The sequence below is a fragment of the Spinacia oleracea genome, chromosome 4, assembly GCF_020520425.1.
Source record: "Spinacia oleracea cultivar Varoflay chromosome 4, BTI_SOV_V1, whole genome shotgun sequence".
Taxonomy (NCBI): Eukaryota; Viridiplantae; Streptophyta; class Magnoliopsida; order Caryophyllales; family Amaranthaceae; genus Spinacia; species Spinacia oleracea.
The window spans coordinates 166,391,069-166,407,480 of NC_079490.1; the positions used below are offsets into that span (position 1 = coordinate 166,391,069).

The 16,412-nt window shown below is 38.1% G+C and overlaps 1 protein-coding gene across 1 annotated transcript; it reads right to left on the reverse strand.

Moving 5' to 3' along the window:
• Positions 1–335: 335 nt before the first annotated feature.
• On the reverse strand, positions 336–3,635 carry LOC110790376 (protein VACUOLELESS GAMETOPHYTES). The gene is made up of 2 exons (XM_021995161.2): positions 3,079–3,635; positions 336–843 (listed from the first exon to the last, which is right to left on the reverse strand). Exons 1-2 carry the CDS (start codon positions 3,457–3,459, stop codon positions 472–474), a joined length of 753 nt encoding a protein of 250 aa, XP_021850853.1. The 5' UTR covers positions 3,460–3,635; the 3' UTR covers positions 336–471.
• Between the last annotated feature and the right edge of the window lie 12,777 nt (positions 3,636–16,412).

The following is a 16,412-nucleotide window of genomic DNA, read 5'->3' on the forward strand; positions in this document are numbered from 1 at the left end:
CGATGAAGAAAATCAAACATGATGTCATAATTCTCATAAGATCAACTATACAGAAATGCCCTTGATAGCTAGCTACATATATATATATCTAATTTGGTGTATAATAATTTGAAGCACTTAGTTCCACCAAAAAAAAATTATAGAAATTGTAAGATGGTCTAATTAAAAAATTACTTAGCACGATAAATGACGTAGTGTGTTTGTGTAGTTAACGAACTTAATGTATGTTTTTCACTTTATGAAATACATATATTTTGGTCAATATTAATTAAAAAAAATCTAAAATGTTAATTATTCAATGTAGCAACCGGAATATCGCACGAGCCATACACTAGTTCTTTTTTGAAAGAAGTTTCAACTTTATGTAAATGTGTGTACATATTGTGAACCATGCAATCACTTAGTTTTACTCGTACAACTTGTTACAAATTAAAGTGTAGTAAAACAGATGAGTATGGTGTAGTATAGGTGCTACCTAGACATCAAAGAGCCAATGACCCCAGCAATAAGAGAAGTGGGATCACCAAGAACAGCTGATATAACGAACTGTAATGTCATTCCAGCCATTTCACAGCACTTTTCAACTTTTGATGATCCCTTCTTGCTCTTACTGTTACTGTTAGTGTAATACGACCTATGACTATGGGTTTGGATCAGGGCCCATTTCAGGCCCGGTACATCAGGAACAGTCTTCGTCGGCCCACTACGGCCATTGTACAAGTCTTGCCAGCTGTCAATCAAGATGTCTTTGACACAAGCAACGTGTAGATTATACTTTTTATTTGATGATCGATAGCTCCAACTCCGTCCTTTTCGCCCGCATCTTTGACATGTTGCACTTACCTTCAATATATTAATCACGAATGTTATAACCGAATGTAAAGAAATATTAAATAACGTAGTAAAGAACGCAGAGATTTAACGTGGTTCACTAACAATGTAATAGCTACGTCTACAGGCATTGATCTTGATGAGTACTGATTGCAAAATACCACTAGATTATGACCTAGAGAGTTTATATACTGCTCTCTAGAGTTTAGACAGATGCGGAAAAACCTAGAAAATAGGCACAGAACAGATAACCTTAGTCCAGCATAGCAAATACCGTAAAGTTCGAGGGCGTACCCTAGCGAGATCCCCGTACCAGAGCATTGTAGTAAGGGACTTGACCGATTCAAGCCATTATTGTAACAACGAACATACCAAATTTTAATGAGTGGACTCAAATGATCGAAATGGAGCCTACCGCCTACGTTACCCACACCCGCACGCCCGGAAATCAAATCAAATAACATTAATTAGCCTTACAAACAAAAAACAAGCTAGCCTTCAATTTTTATATTTCATTGATTGTATATAATGTTCAAGGCTCTTTAATTTGGTTGTTGGTACTATACAACTTCCTTTTGTACCATTCGTATGCACATGCAGAGTTTAATCCCCTGTTTTTATCAATTAATAATCTCAAACTCTCCGTGAAGTCATGAACGTTTGATTGTTGTACTTGTTGTACTCCTTCTGTATTTTTTTTCTTCTAAGAGTTACTGTACATGTTGACTAACACAAGTATTGAGAAATGAGAGTATTAAGAATGTAATATAAATAATTAAAGTAGATAGAAAGTTTATTGTAGACTTGTAGTGGCCCCATAATATTAAATAACTACTCTTATATGCACTCGATGCGTGCGAATATAAGAAACATATTTGTGTTATTACATTTAAACCTGAAATAACATCTAAAAAATACGGAGTATAATATAAATGCTATGTTTGCGAATATAAGAAACAGATAAGTTAGATAGAGCCGAAAACATATAAAGAGATTTATTAAAATGGTACGAATTTATTTAGGGGTTAGATTGATTAAATATTTCTTTGGACTTTTGCCATTTGGTAGGTTGTCATTATTTTCGCTATCTATAAGTGTGGAGGGTATTTTAGTAATCAGAGGGGGATACCCAAAGTGAATTTAATAAAATAACATCATTTCTTCACTTATATAATATAGATTTGGTAATGTTTAAAAAACTTGCCAAAAATAAAAATAAAAATCCTAAATAAATACGACTGCGAATAATATATATAACCCTAAAATGTTAGGAGGGAGTATAACAAATTAACAACACCGGCCCATTTGATAGACAGATGCTCCCTCCGTATTTATTTAAGAGATACACTTGTCTGGGCACGAGTTTTAAGAAGAAGAATTCAATGAAATAAAGTAATAAAACAAGTGGGGTTGGGTAGATATTTTAACAAGTAAAACAACTGGGGACCATGACATTTTAGAGAGTGGGAGGTGGGGTGTAGTTATGAAATTATTTGTTTAATAGGGTGGTGGGACATAAGATATATTAAATAGATTATTTAATTAGATGGTGGGGTTGATAAGTTACTAAAAATAGCAAGTGTATCTCTTAAATAAATACAGCCGGAAAAAACAAGTGTATCTTTCAAATAAATACGGAGGGAGTGGGTTGTATCAGATCAATACTAAATTTATGTGTAACGTTTCTTTTTAATGGATGTGTACAAAACTACAAATAGATCTCTTGTCTATATCCAATTTATCCATATCCACAGACCACAGTAATGCAACTCATCTAGGCAACTTTTTACTGTTTCACTTAATTTTTGCAATGCAAGTGTATAGGTAGTAAGTTACATTTATTTCCCTAGTGTCGTTTGATCAATACTAGTGTCGTTTGACCGCACGGTATTTCAAGGTCAAAAGTACTAGTTACGTTGTTGATTATATGAATAATTATTTTAATGTAATCATCCAATTGATGAACGATTATCCAAATTTCATTCTTAGGCATTAATATGTAAATTAAAATTATTGTTTCAAGCCTTGTCGTATAATAGTTATGCAATGTAATTGGATTTGGTAAACATTTGTAATGCTACTATTTGATGAAGGTAGTTTCGTAAAGTCAAGTGAGTAAGATTGCCAAAAATAAAAAGGTGACAACTTCAAAAAAAAAAAAAAACAAAAGTCCCAAAATAGAAATGTTACACCTAAATTAAACAGAAAGAATGGAGAAAAGTAGTAGTTAAAATTGACATTACTAACCTTCCTATAAAGATACAACGTGATTTCCCCATCATCTAACACAGTAGGAAGCTTGGCACAACAAGGATGAAGATCAAAGCCACAAGACTTGCAATGATATGAAAACCCGAAAATACCCCTCTCGCAAGCGTTGCAATAACGAGGCACGTTCCCAGGCGGCCTCGACATGAAAATGAAGGAGCATTTGGGGTAGTAAGGGTGGTAGATTACAGGGGTAGGGATAGCACAATGCATATGAAGATCATATTCACATAAGTTGCATTTGTAGCAAGATCCTATACCGATCTCTTTGCACCCATCACACTTAAAGGGTACTTCCGTAAATTCGATTTTGAGCTTGTGTTGTGGGTGACTGAAATGAGATATCTCATTGTATTTCATGGTTGTTTTTCAAGTTTGTATTAAATTAACACTATACAGTATATACATATATATTACCATTTAGAAATTATACATATATATTCTTGTAAATTTGGGTAATAATTTAGCTTGTGGGTGAAGCTAAATGGTATCTATACCTATAAAATTCTATGGTAATCTGTGGTGTGTTAGGGAATGTACATAGGACATCCATATATATGGATAGAGAACCATAGAGGAGACAAAGAGTATAGGATTTCATATCCAATTAGTCCACACAAGAATATGAATTTTTCACTTTATGTTATTTTCAATTTTCACTTTTTGACATTGAAAATTCTTGATAAATTCCAATTGCATGGCACTCGAGACATGGAGTAGAGTACAAGTAATTGTCACACCACAACTTGAATTAATTAATTAATTAAAACTTCTTTTTTTTATCTTGTGATGATTTTACTCATAGCCTCGTATGAACCAGATGATATTTATTTTATTAGCAAAATGGCCTTAGTGATATGAATAATGCGTTAATTAAGTGAATAGAACATCACAAACTTAAGGGTGTGCAAGGAACAATATGAAATATAATATGTCTGTTGGTGCAACGCTTGATGACCATGATCAACCGCCCTGGCACAAAAGCACTTTGACATTCACAGACTCGCTTATCACATTGGGGAGCATTGTCTTTAGTCTATTGGAGATGACTTTCGAATGATCCTAATTAATCCTAAATTCATTTGTACACTATATATACATATATATATACTAAAAGAGCACCAGGAATGACACGTGTCAATTCCTGGTGCGATTTTTTCCCGTAAAAAATCACTTTCCCAAAGTGTGTATCTGTTTTATTTTATTTTTATTCTCTACTTTTTTTTATAAACTATTGATATATGGAAACAAAATTTAGTTTATAAATTATGGCAATAATAGATACGACTTAATAATAATTATTTTAAATTGGTAATATTTTAGTCAAATCGCTATATTAATAATGGATAATATATCACTTAATATTTTGGTATAATTACCATCTTAGCATTTTAAATATGCATATTAGATGAATAAATTTAGTTTAGTATGTTAAAAATGTTATAATTATGCAGTAGTTTGGGGATATTCAGTTGAATGAAAAAAATTATCAAAATCCATGCATGCACGGGATCTAATCTAGTACTTCCTCCGTCTTTTAATACTCGCAACGTTTTGACTTTTGCCACTATTCATATAATCTAATTTGACTATTCTTAGTTCTTTTTATATAAGATAAAATATAGTCATGTGGGATCTTGTTAGATTCGTCTCAATTTGTATTTTCAAAATATCAACTTTTTATAATTTCTGCATAAAGAGAATTTAAGATATAAATGATCAAAGTTGTGCATTGACATGCGTGAAACTAACAAACGTTGCGAGTATTAAAAGACGGAGGAAGTATATATATACTAGGAATGATCCTTACGTTTTGGAAAAAGGATAACAATAATAGACCAGATATGAAGAATAAAATCGGCATTTTACAAAATAATCACTTGTTATTTTAAACTTTAGATGAGTACTTCGTATAATCTTATTCGAAAAAAGGAATTGATACTCCATTTATACAGGTTCTAATTTAGAACTCCCAATAACTAGGCGTAGTTCTAAAGGTACACGTTAAACATATACTTATGTTCTCTTTCTAGAAGCATAAATTTGTATACAATGGTCCAAATTATGCCACATAAGTTTATTTTTTCAAGAGAAGTAATAAAAGATGAACAAGGTCTCAATTATTCAAGGGTTGGAAAAATCCAAAGGCTATTTTTGGTGCCACGATGATTCTTGGATGGGGTTCAATTGTGCAAGGGTTAAGATTCAAAGTTCAAACTCATCTGCATGTATTATTTAAAATTTAAAATAGTGAATGATATATTTGCTACATTCCTCAATTATAGGTCTTCGTATAACGAACTTGCCTTACATAGGTGATTGAAGAAAATATATGCTTCACTTATAAAATTCATGGAATGATTCAAGACTTTGTTTTTTCACCTCGTTTGGTCTAGTTTGAACTTTTCTGGGTTGGTTTGGTCAGAAAATTTTATGCAAGTATTTTTTGCCTTTGAAATCTGGTCTGATTTGATTTTTCTGGTCATGGAGTATTGCATTTTTTTGACCATTAATTAAAACAAAATTTACAACGATCGAGTTTATTGGAACTTTTTAATTGTCAAATTAACCATCAAACTTTGATCCCTTTATTAATCAACAACCCTATATATATAGTACATACACATCGTAGAGTTATACTACTTAACGCAATTCTATATCAACTAGGACTATAATATGCAATTCTATATCAACTAGGATTCTATCAATAGGAGTATTAGTGTACTATTTTAATTCTATCGTAACATCCCCCCTCAAGATGGAGCGTGAAAATCTCGAATGCCCATCTTGCCAAGGAAAAACTCGAACTGTGCTTTGCCCAATGCTTTGGTAAAAATGTCTGCTAACTGCACTTTTGTTGACACGTACGAAGGATTAATAATTCCTTCCTTAATTGCATCTCGAATAAAATGACAATCTGCCTCAATATGTTTAGTTTTTTCATGGAACACTGGATTTTGTGCAATGTGAAGTGTTGACTGACTATCACAAAATATATTCATCCCCTGCTTGTGTTGCACTCCCAAATCACTAAGTATTTGTTTTAACCACTTCAACTCACATGTCAATGCTGCCATCGATCGATATTATGCCTCTGCGGAAGAACGGGAAACTGTATGTTGCTTCTTTGTCTTCCAGGATACCGGTGAAAGACCCAGTAATACAAACCATCCGGTCAAAGAACGTCGAGTTAACAGGCAACTCGCCCAATTTGAGTCGCACCATCCTTGTAGTCGTAATGCACTATCAGAACTAAGAAGGACACCTTGACCCGGGCACCTTTTCAAGTATCGTACAACTCTCAATGCTGCTTCCCAATGTTCCTCCTTTGGGTCCTGCATAAATTGGGATAAAATGTGAACTGAGTATGCCAGATCTGGCCTAGTCACAGCCAGATATATAAGACGACCAACCAGACGCCTATATTTCTCTCCATCTTCAAGTCTGGTCCCCTCTGCAAGTGCTAGTTTGTGATTTTGCTCCATTGGAAAATCCACTGGCTTTGCACCTAGTAATCCAATTTCTTCAATAATATCTAGGGCATACTTTCTTTGACATATATAAAATCCGCTCTTACTCCGAGCCACTTCCAATCCTAGAAAATATTTTAGGTGTCCCAAGTCCTTCATTTTAAAGCATTGGCTTAAATATGCTTTAAAACTATTTAATCCAAATACATTATTTCCTGCAATTATCATATCATCGACATAAACAAGCACACTTAGTTGCAACCCTCCTTTTGAAAGAGTAAATAGTGAATAGTCTGAACATGACTGCTTGAAACCATATTGTTTTAAGGCGGTAGACAGTTTTTCGAACCAACAACGTGGAGCCTGTTTCAATCCGCACAGGGATTTTTTCATCCGACATACCTTGTTAGTATTATCTTTATGAAAACCAGGTGGGATTTTCATATAGATCTCTTCTTCTAAATCACCATGTAGAAATGCATTATGCACATCCATCTGATGCACCTCCCAATTTTTCACTGCTGCAACTGCCAAGAAAGTTCGTACTGTCGACATTTTAGCAACTGGAGCAAAAGTTTCATTATAATCTGTACCTTCTACCTGATGATTTCCTAAGCAGACCAGTCTGGCCTTGTTTCGAATCAAGTTTCCATCCTCATCTCTTTTCTCTGTATACACCCACTTGCTCCCGAGTGCTTTCTTTCCTGGTGGCATTTCTTGTAGTACCCATGTCCCCTGTCCTTCAAGAGCACTTATTTCTGCCCGCATAGCTTCTCTCCATGCTTCATGTTTCATTGCTTCTTTAAATATTTTTGGTGCCTTTCCGTCTGTGATTGCTGCAATAAAATGTCTATGTTTCGCAGAAAAACGCTCATAATTAACAAAATGTGTTATAGGATAGGGAGTACCTGAGGAGGGTGATGTCGAGGATGAATTTGTTAATGGACTTTCCTTTTTCCGTATGGTGTGTAGTATGAAATCTTTCAATTTGAACGATGGGTTCTTGTGTCGTTTTCCTCTGCCTAAATCCTCCTTAGTATTGGGCACATCCATATCATTATTTCCATCTGGTCTATTGTTGCTTCTTGCTGTTTCTGAAGGCACGAGTTGTGCACCAGCAGTCTGACGCCCCTGCTGCTGCAGTGTTTCAGCGCATAACTCAGGCTCGCCACTTGCTAGCGCCTCGGCAGCGCCTCTGCAGCGCCTCAGGCTCGCCTCCTCCTAGCGCCTCTGCAGCGCCTGATTCACTCTGCAGCGCCTCAGCACTTCCCTGCAGTGCATCATCCATTTCTGCAAGGCCTGCAGTCTGACGCCCCTGCTGCTGCAGTGTTTCAGCAACGTGCCTCTGCTCAACTGCAGCAGACCCATTCTGCCTATGCTCAGGTTGTTGCAGAGTTGTTGTACCACCCTCAAATGACACGTGTTCATCATCACTCTCATCAGAAATAGTTTGGTCTTCGCCCTGCTGTAATCTGACCTTATCCCCCACAAATCCAGTATACGGAAACTCCTTTTCATGAAATTTAACGTCCCGAGATACAAAAAATTCCCGAGTCTCCAAATCAAATAGTTGCCACCCTTTTTTTCCAAACGGATAGCCAACTAAAATACATCTTCTACTTCGAGAGTCAAATTTGTCTCCTTTACTCCGTTGATTATGAGCATAACACAGACATCCAAACACACGAATTAATTCATACGACGAAACGTGACCAAACAACATCTCGTACAGTGTTTTATTTTCAAGCAATGGAGTAGGTGTACGATTAATTAAATAACAGGCAGCCAACACACACTCCCCCCAAAATTTCTTAGGCAAGTTTGCTAGAAAACGCAGTGCCCGTGCCACATTTAAAAGATGTTGATGTTTCCGTTCTACTCTACCGTTCTGTTGAGGGGTGCCAACACATGATGTTTCAAATAAGATACCTTTCTGTAAAAATATCCTTGTAGACAATTGAATTCCGTCCCGTTATCACTTCGTATTATTTTAATTTCTTGATTGAATTGACGCTTACTCATAGCAACAAAATTCAAGAACATATGTTCAACCTCAGTTTTATTACGAAGCAAATAAATCCAAACCCCTCGAGAGAAATCATCTACAATAGTTAAAAAATACCGAGCCCCACAAGACGAACGTGTTTTATAGGGTCCCCATAAACCTAAATGTATTAACTCAAACATTCTACTAGCTTTATTCGTACTAATTGAAAAACTACTCCTGGTATGTTTTGCACGAGGACAAATATCACATACTTTATTACTTTTTCTAACTACGCTTTGTACGGGAGGAAGAAGCTTGAGAACTTTCTCCAACGAATGCCCCATTCGTTGATGCCACAAATCTACCACACAATCAGTCCCAATCGCATGCACCTTGACCGACGGAACACCACGGAAACAGAAAAGTTCATTTGCTCGTTCACCCAGGCCAATCACCTTCCTCGTCGACCGGTCCTGTATAACACATATTTTGTTAGTAAATTGAGCAGAACAATTTGATTCATCATTTAATTGCGTTACTGAAATTAAATTGCAATCTAATTTTGGGACAAATAACACGTTATGAAGTATCAATCCTCCTTCTAATTCCACGGAACCAACTTGATTTCTAATCGCGGATTGTCCGTCTGGCAGTCCTATGGAACAATCAGGGATCGTCTGAGCATTTATTAATAACGAGCGATCATGTGTGACATGATTCGACGCTCCCGTATCGACAATCCAATTTAACTTATTTATGTTACCTTTTAATTTTGTCTTGGACGTGAGAATATCAAAGATTTGTTGGGCCTGAGCACTAGAAACCCCTGCAAGACCATCAGTTAGATCAGCCAAGTTGTTCACAGCCTGATGTCCCTGTGAAGCAGTAACAGTATTTGCACGCACGTTGGTAGGAGTTGTTGTGGTATTGCTGCCCCATGTACTCCCATTAGTGCTACGATTGCCTCGGCCACCACGCCCACCTCTATTCCCTGGTCGTCCAGAACCACGTCCACCACGACGGTTATGATCCCACCATTCCGGATATCCAACTAACTGGTAGCACGCCTCTGCATCATGGCCAACCCGATTACAATGCTTACACAACTTGTCATTGTTATCATCGTATCTCGTTCTTCCACGCGCCTCAACTTTGAATGCCATGACATTACTTGCGGTTAGACCTGGTTATTGGACAGGGTAGTCCAATGGATATTGGGTTAGGGTCAAGTTAATAGGGCTTTTATTGGGCAGGGCTCTTATTGGACAGGGCTTTTATTGGACATGGTCATTATAGGGTCAAACTTATACTACAATTATTTTGAAAATTAAAATAGTAATGATACAAAAAATTACGTGTATAGCTTCGTATTTACTTGTACTTGCACATGGCTCTTTTGTTTTTCATTTTTCATTGCTCGTTTATTGACCCGCCCACTAATGACCCGCTATTGACCCGCGACCCGCTTTTGACCCGCCCATTATCGACCCGCTAAAAATGACCCTTTCAATAACCGACCCTCTTTCGACCCGCACTGACCCTGACCCGCCCCGCCCGATAACCAGGTCTACTTGCGGTACTCTTGTCTTCAGTTCGCAAATCTTCCGTATTTGTCACACTTTGGTATGCCTCATCAATACAAGGTAAGGTAATGGTGTCTGTGCAAGCAATTGTGCCCGAATGGCCTCGTACGGTTTATCGAGGCCTATGAGAAAGTGATGCAAATAATCTTCATCCCGTATGTCAGCAACCTGGCCAGCAATATTGCATTTACAGGAACCGCAAGAACACTTAGGCACTCGTGCATATAATACCAGGTCTGTCCATATGGTGTGCAATCTGCCATAGTAATCAGCTACACTTTCATTAGTACTTTGTCTGCAATCACCGAGTTTAGTTTTCAGTTGACACACGCGAGTCCCGCTCACAACACAGAATCGTTTCTTGAGATGTCTCCATAACTCCCCTGCATCATCAAAGTCTCCAACAGTTGATCGTAGAGACTCTTCCAACGTATTTGTAATCCATGAGACCAGCATCGAATGCACTGCAATCCAGTCCGCAAGCCTATCCGGATTAGTTGTGGGTTCTGCTATTGTGCCATCCACAAAACCGAATTTCCTCTTTGATATTAAAGCCCTACGCACAGACTTCGACCATTCTTCGTAGTTCTTTGTTCCGCGTAGTTTAATCGGAGTAATAAGATTTCCCGGAGCATCGCTAGACCCAAGATGATACTCCTTTTCAAGCTCTACCTGTTTGGGTGTTAGAGGTACCTCGTCGTCGTCCTTAGCCATGAAAATTGACTACAGGGATATTAATCTTCACGATTGCGAAATTAGTTTGGTGGAAAAAAAAAATTATAATCAGGTTACTTAACCTTGGCTCTTGATACCATGTCAAATTAACCATCAAACTCTGTTAGTTTTACAGAGTTCCTCAAGAGGGGGGGTGAATTGATATTTTATGTATTTATAAAATTTAAACTACAAGGAACAGAAATAGTAAAATATGCAAGCAAGATTTAGCGTGGAAAACTCTCTAGGCCCAATAGAGAGGAAAAAACCACGGCCCCTTTGGGGACTTAAACACTTTCACTAATTAGGCAAAACAACTTAGTTTCTTTACAAACCTAATCTACTCGGGCCACAATCTGCCAATCGCCTCTGATTGCAGATGACTAGGAACAACCCTCTTTGTTCCTTCCCTTATGGAAACAGTCCCTCAACTGTTCCAACTCTCTGATCTCTCGTGAGATCTTCTCTCTTGCTCAAGTAAGCCTGACTCAGGCTTAACATACAACAACTCAACACTTTAATCAAACGTATAAGAATTAATTAACTACTTAACATACGATATAAGACCAAGTAACAAATACTGCTCTATATGGGAACAGGAACAGACTTCTTCAAAGATTAAGACTTTAAGGGTGATACCTGAAAGCTTCCGGTTGATGTAAATAAGTCTGATAAAAAGTTTGGCAAAGAACAAAGGTTGTATTTATACGAATCCAAGTGTTTAACCTAGATTCAAATCCAACCCAGTTTAGGACTCTTTTTAATAGATAGATTTTCGCAAATCTGACTTCAAACGCGTTTAGGAAAATCAATCTTTTCGTATTTTGAGAGTTATATGTTAACTCAAATTCAAGAGTATAATTTCAAACGGTTTTGTAAAATCAGTTTAAAACATTTGATGTTTATCTTTTTGTAAAAGTAAAACTGATTTATTTCGTTTCATGATATAACTAGGACTCTTCAAAATACTTTGTTCCCATACTAAGCATGTACTAAATTACATTGGTCTTATACCTTTTGACCCTTATAGAATTTGCTTGACTTGATCCTTGATTTAATCTTGCCACGTACTTTGAACTTAATTACTTCAAAGCTCCCTTGCTTGCTTCGGTTGTTGCATTTGTCCTTCTTTTAAATATTAACCTGTTCCTGACATTCTCCAAAACAAACTATTAGTAGAAGGTTAGCTTGTCATCATCAAAACCAGGAATCAACAATTTCCCCCTTTTTGATGATGACAACCTTACAATTTGATAGGAGTAAATAACTTAAGGAATGAGATATGTAACCTGACAATCCAGAGTCAAAAACTTAACCAGGAACAGATGAGTCGCTTAGGTGGTGAACCCAAGTATAAAAACAAATATAATGGAACACAAGTTGTCCTCTCAATATCTTCCCCCTTTGGAATCATCAAAAAGGGAGTAGGGAAAAACGCGGAACCAAAGGAGAAGAAGAAGAAGGAGGATATAGGAATCATATTACCCTAGCAAGCAGATAGTCATCATGCAGCTCAAGTCGGTCAACGATTTTGACCGCACCCCTGCAAGCAGAACAAGATAAACGCAACATATAGCACAATACAAGCAAAAATTCTACAAGTCAGAGTGGGGCAACTATCAGAACGTAGGAAAAGCGCACTAATGAGCATTAGTCATAAACTTGGCGCATCCAAAAACCAAACCAAAAAAATTGTTTAAAGAGCCAGCAAAACAAAATAAAATGTTTGATGATCAGCAGATTATATGGGGTAGGATAAGCAAAGATTTTGTAGCAGGGTCAGGTTTGGGGAGATCCAGGAGCAGCATCCTCAGCATGTGTCACCTCCTCGACGATCATGTCAGCAAGACGTTCTGTCATGTCATTGAAGAACTCTGCCTGATCCTGCTGCATCTTGTGAATGAGCTCCTGCAAAGAAGTAACAGCTGACAACAGAACCACATTGTCCAGCTGCAGTTGATCCACTTTAGCCACCAAGAGCTGCACTGAACCGTCTGGTGAGGGAGCAGCAGATTGGGTTTCACCATCTTTGTCTGATTCTGAATCCTCGACCCTGTAGACCGGAGGAATTCCTTTGGAAGAGCTGGCTAGACGGATACTGCGACGGATAGGCTGATAAGATGATGTGGTTGGAATGTTCTTGGGAGAGGAGGTGGCTTTGATTGGACTTGTCTCCTTTGAACATAGGTCAACAGGAACACCCTCTGTCTGACCCTCTGTCTCCTGGCAAGGAAATGGTGCCTCCTCTTCCGCATCTGACAGTTCATCTCCCTCATCAAGCTCTTCTTCTACCCCTTCTAAATCATCCTCCTCCTGTTGGGCTGTGTCTCCAACCAACAGCTTCCCAACGCAGACAACCCCATCAACAACACTCAGACTTACACCATGTAGACAGGCTTTGTTTAGAATGTGGGCTGGAGTATGTGGTTCAGATGTATATTTTGTGAGATCAACCCCCACTTTGCGCATGATAAAGGTCAAGAGGGAGCCGTATCCAATCATGTTGTTTTGAGAAATGCTGTGGGTTAGGTGAGCAATGAAGACCATGGGAAAGTTGATTTGGCGTTGAGACTCAAGAAGAAAGATGTAAATGAGGTCTAAACGACTGGCTAGGGCTCGTTTATCGTGACGCGGAACAAGTCCTCGACGTACCACATTGAATAAGACCTTCTGAAAGGGAGTGAGAAGAGATTGATTTAGGGCTTTTGGGTGTTTGCCCTGTCCCCCAAAATAAGAGTAGACGTCTTCCATGGTAGCACCCCCCAATTCAATTGGACCTTTCCCCTTATGGTAAACCTCCTCACCCAGCACAGGAACCTTGAACCAATTCCCCAATTTTTCAGCATCAAAACTAAATGACTTCCCATTTACCTCCGACTGACAAACCCCCCCTTTGTTTGAAAAATTTGAACAGAATTCTCCCATAGCCTCAGGGTACATGCAAGCTTTTGAGCACACCTCAAACAGATATGTCCACCCCTGTGACTCAATAGATTCTAGTAACTCAACAAAACCAACTTCACGACACCAGCCAAAATCAATACTCAACCCAGGGAGCATGCGATCGGGGGGAAAATAATGAAATTTTGAGGATTCAAGTTTTACCTTTTTCTCCATTGGAAGGTTTGGTTCCCCCTGAGTTGGTGCAGCTACCTCTTTATGTAGAACGAGTTTCCTTTTTGTGGTCAGCTTGGCGGTGGACTTGGCGGCCGATGGTTTTGGCGTGGGTTGCTTTGGAGCCATGGATTCTGGGTATACTGTTTGGAGAGGGATAATTGTGATTATCGGTTCCGAAGGAGAGGAAGCGTTTTTAGGGTTTGGGAATTGAAGTTTGTAGAGAGTCATGATTATTTATAGGAGAGGTGGGTGGCGAGTGGATAATGAGAGAGAGAGAGGGGTTTTGAATTTTAAATTCTGGGGTTTGGCGAATGATCGGCGAAGTTTATAGGGAGAATGATTTGGGAGCTGAAAGGTTTTGTTGGGAATTGATTTGTGGGAAGCGTGTTTGAGTGAACAAAAATGAATAGTAATGCATGCACCGTGTTCGTAAGATTCACCGAATCAAATTAATTGCTTTCCATTCATTTTTAGTATTCCCACTTAGACCTCGAATTGAATGCAAGTATTGGGAAAAAGTGCGATTACCTTAATAATGTGCAGACGTGGCTGTGGTAATGCACAGCTGGTTTTTGCAATCCGAACCTGGTTGTTAGTCCATTCAGAAAATATGGTGCATACAAAAAAATAATTAAAAACATTTTTTTTTTTTTTTTTTTTTTTTTGATATTTTCCAGTGAGGTTAGAAAATTGTTAAGGACAACCGGTATTATTGTATTCGTATCATACCGAGTTCTAACCTGAGCTTGTCGTGTCTGTCCCTGTTAAGTGGTTTGGTCAAGATGTCAGCTACTTGATCTTCTGTGGGACAGAATTCAAGTTTGACTAGTTCCTTTTCCACATAATCTTTCAAAAAGTGATGTCGAATGTGAATGTGTTTGACCCTTGAGTGGTGCACTGGGTCTTTTGATATGCAAATTGCACTTGTGTTGTCGCATAGGATAGGAACACACTTTAATTTCATACCAAAATCTCTAAGTTGTTGTTTGATCCATAGCATTTGGGAACAGCATGAAGCCGCAGCTACATATTCAGCTTCTGTTGTGGATAATGCCACTGTGTTTTGTTTCTTTGAAGCCCAGGAGACTGCACATGCTCCTAGGAATTGAACCATTCCTGATGTGCTCTTTCTGTTTACTAGGTCACCTGCATAGTCAGCATCTGTATATCCTTTGAGATCAAAGTGATCATAGTTAGGGTACCATAGGCACAAATCGTCTGTTCCTTTTAGATATCTTAGAATTCTTTTGACAGCTGTAAGGTGAGATTCTTTTGGATTTGATTGGAAGCGGGCACAGACACCTACACTGAATGCAATGTCTGGTCTGCTTGCTGTAAGATAAAGTAGGGAGCCTATCATACCTCTGTACCTTGTTTGGTCTACACTCTTACCTTCTTGATCCTCATCCAGTCTCGTGGTTGTTCCCATTGGAGTGTGATTGCTCTTAGCGGACTCCATTCCATATTTCTTGATGAGATCTTTTATGTATTTCTGTTGATGTATCATGATCCCTTGTTCCGTTTGCTTGATTTGGAGACCTAGGAAGAAGTTGAGTTCTCCCATCATGCTCATTTGAAATTCTTGTTGCATTAGGTCAGAGAATTCCTTGCATAGATCTTCGTTAGTTGCTCCAAATATAATATCATCAACATAGATTTGAACAATTAGTATGTCTGTATTTCTTGACTTAAGGAACAGAGTTCTATCAACCTTACCTCGATTGAACTTATTGTCTAGCAAAAAGTGTGAGAGACGTTCATACCAGGCTCTTGGTGCTTGTTTCAGTCCATACAGTGCCTTATCTAGTTTGTAGACATGTGCGGGGTATTCTGGATCTTCAAAGCCTGGAGGTTGTTCCACATAGACTTCTTCCTTGAGATTTCCGTTTAGGAAGGCACATTTTACATCCATTTGATAGAGTTTGAATCCCATATATGATGCAAATGCTATTAGTATGCGTATTGCCTCCATTCTGGCAACTGGAGCAAAAGTTTCTTCAAAGTCTATTCCCTCTTGTTGGTTGTATCCCTTGACAACTAGTCTGGCCTTGTTCCTGGTAATCGTAGCATGCTCATCTTGTTTATTTCGAAATACCCACTTGAGACCTATTACTCGATTGTTCATTGGTATAGGCTCAAGATGCCATACTTTATTTCTTTCGAATTCATTAAGCTCCTCCTGCATAGCAATGATCCAATCAGAATCAGTTAGTGCTTCTTTGTAATTTTTAGGTTCAATCATGGATAAATAAGCATAGAAAGCACAAAAGTTTTTGAGTTGGGATCTGGTCGTGGTTCCACGTCCAAGATCACTGATTATTTGGTCAAGGGGATGTGAGCTTTGATGTTTCCAAGGTCTGGGTTGGAAAGGTGTGTTTGTTTCCACAACCGACTGTTCAACTTGCTCATTTGTTTCTGCTTGATCTTCGGCCTGTGCTGGTT

Excerpts from the sequence above, each read along its gene's own strand:
- LOC110790376 (XM_021995161.2), bottom strand. The coding sequence starts at position 3,459 with ATGAAATACAATGAGATATCTCATTTCAGTCACCCACAACACAAGCTC. Across the intron at positions 844-3,078 it reads CGTTGTATCTTTATAGGAAG|GTAAGTGCAACATGTCAAAG; the intron begins GTTAGTAATGTC and ends AATATATTGAAG.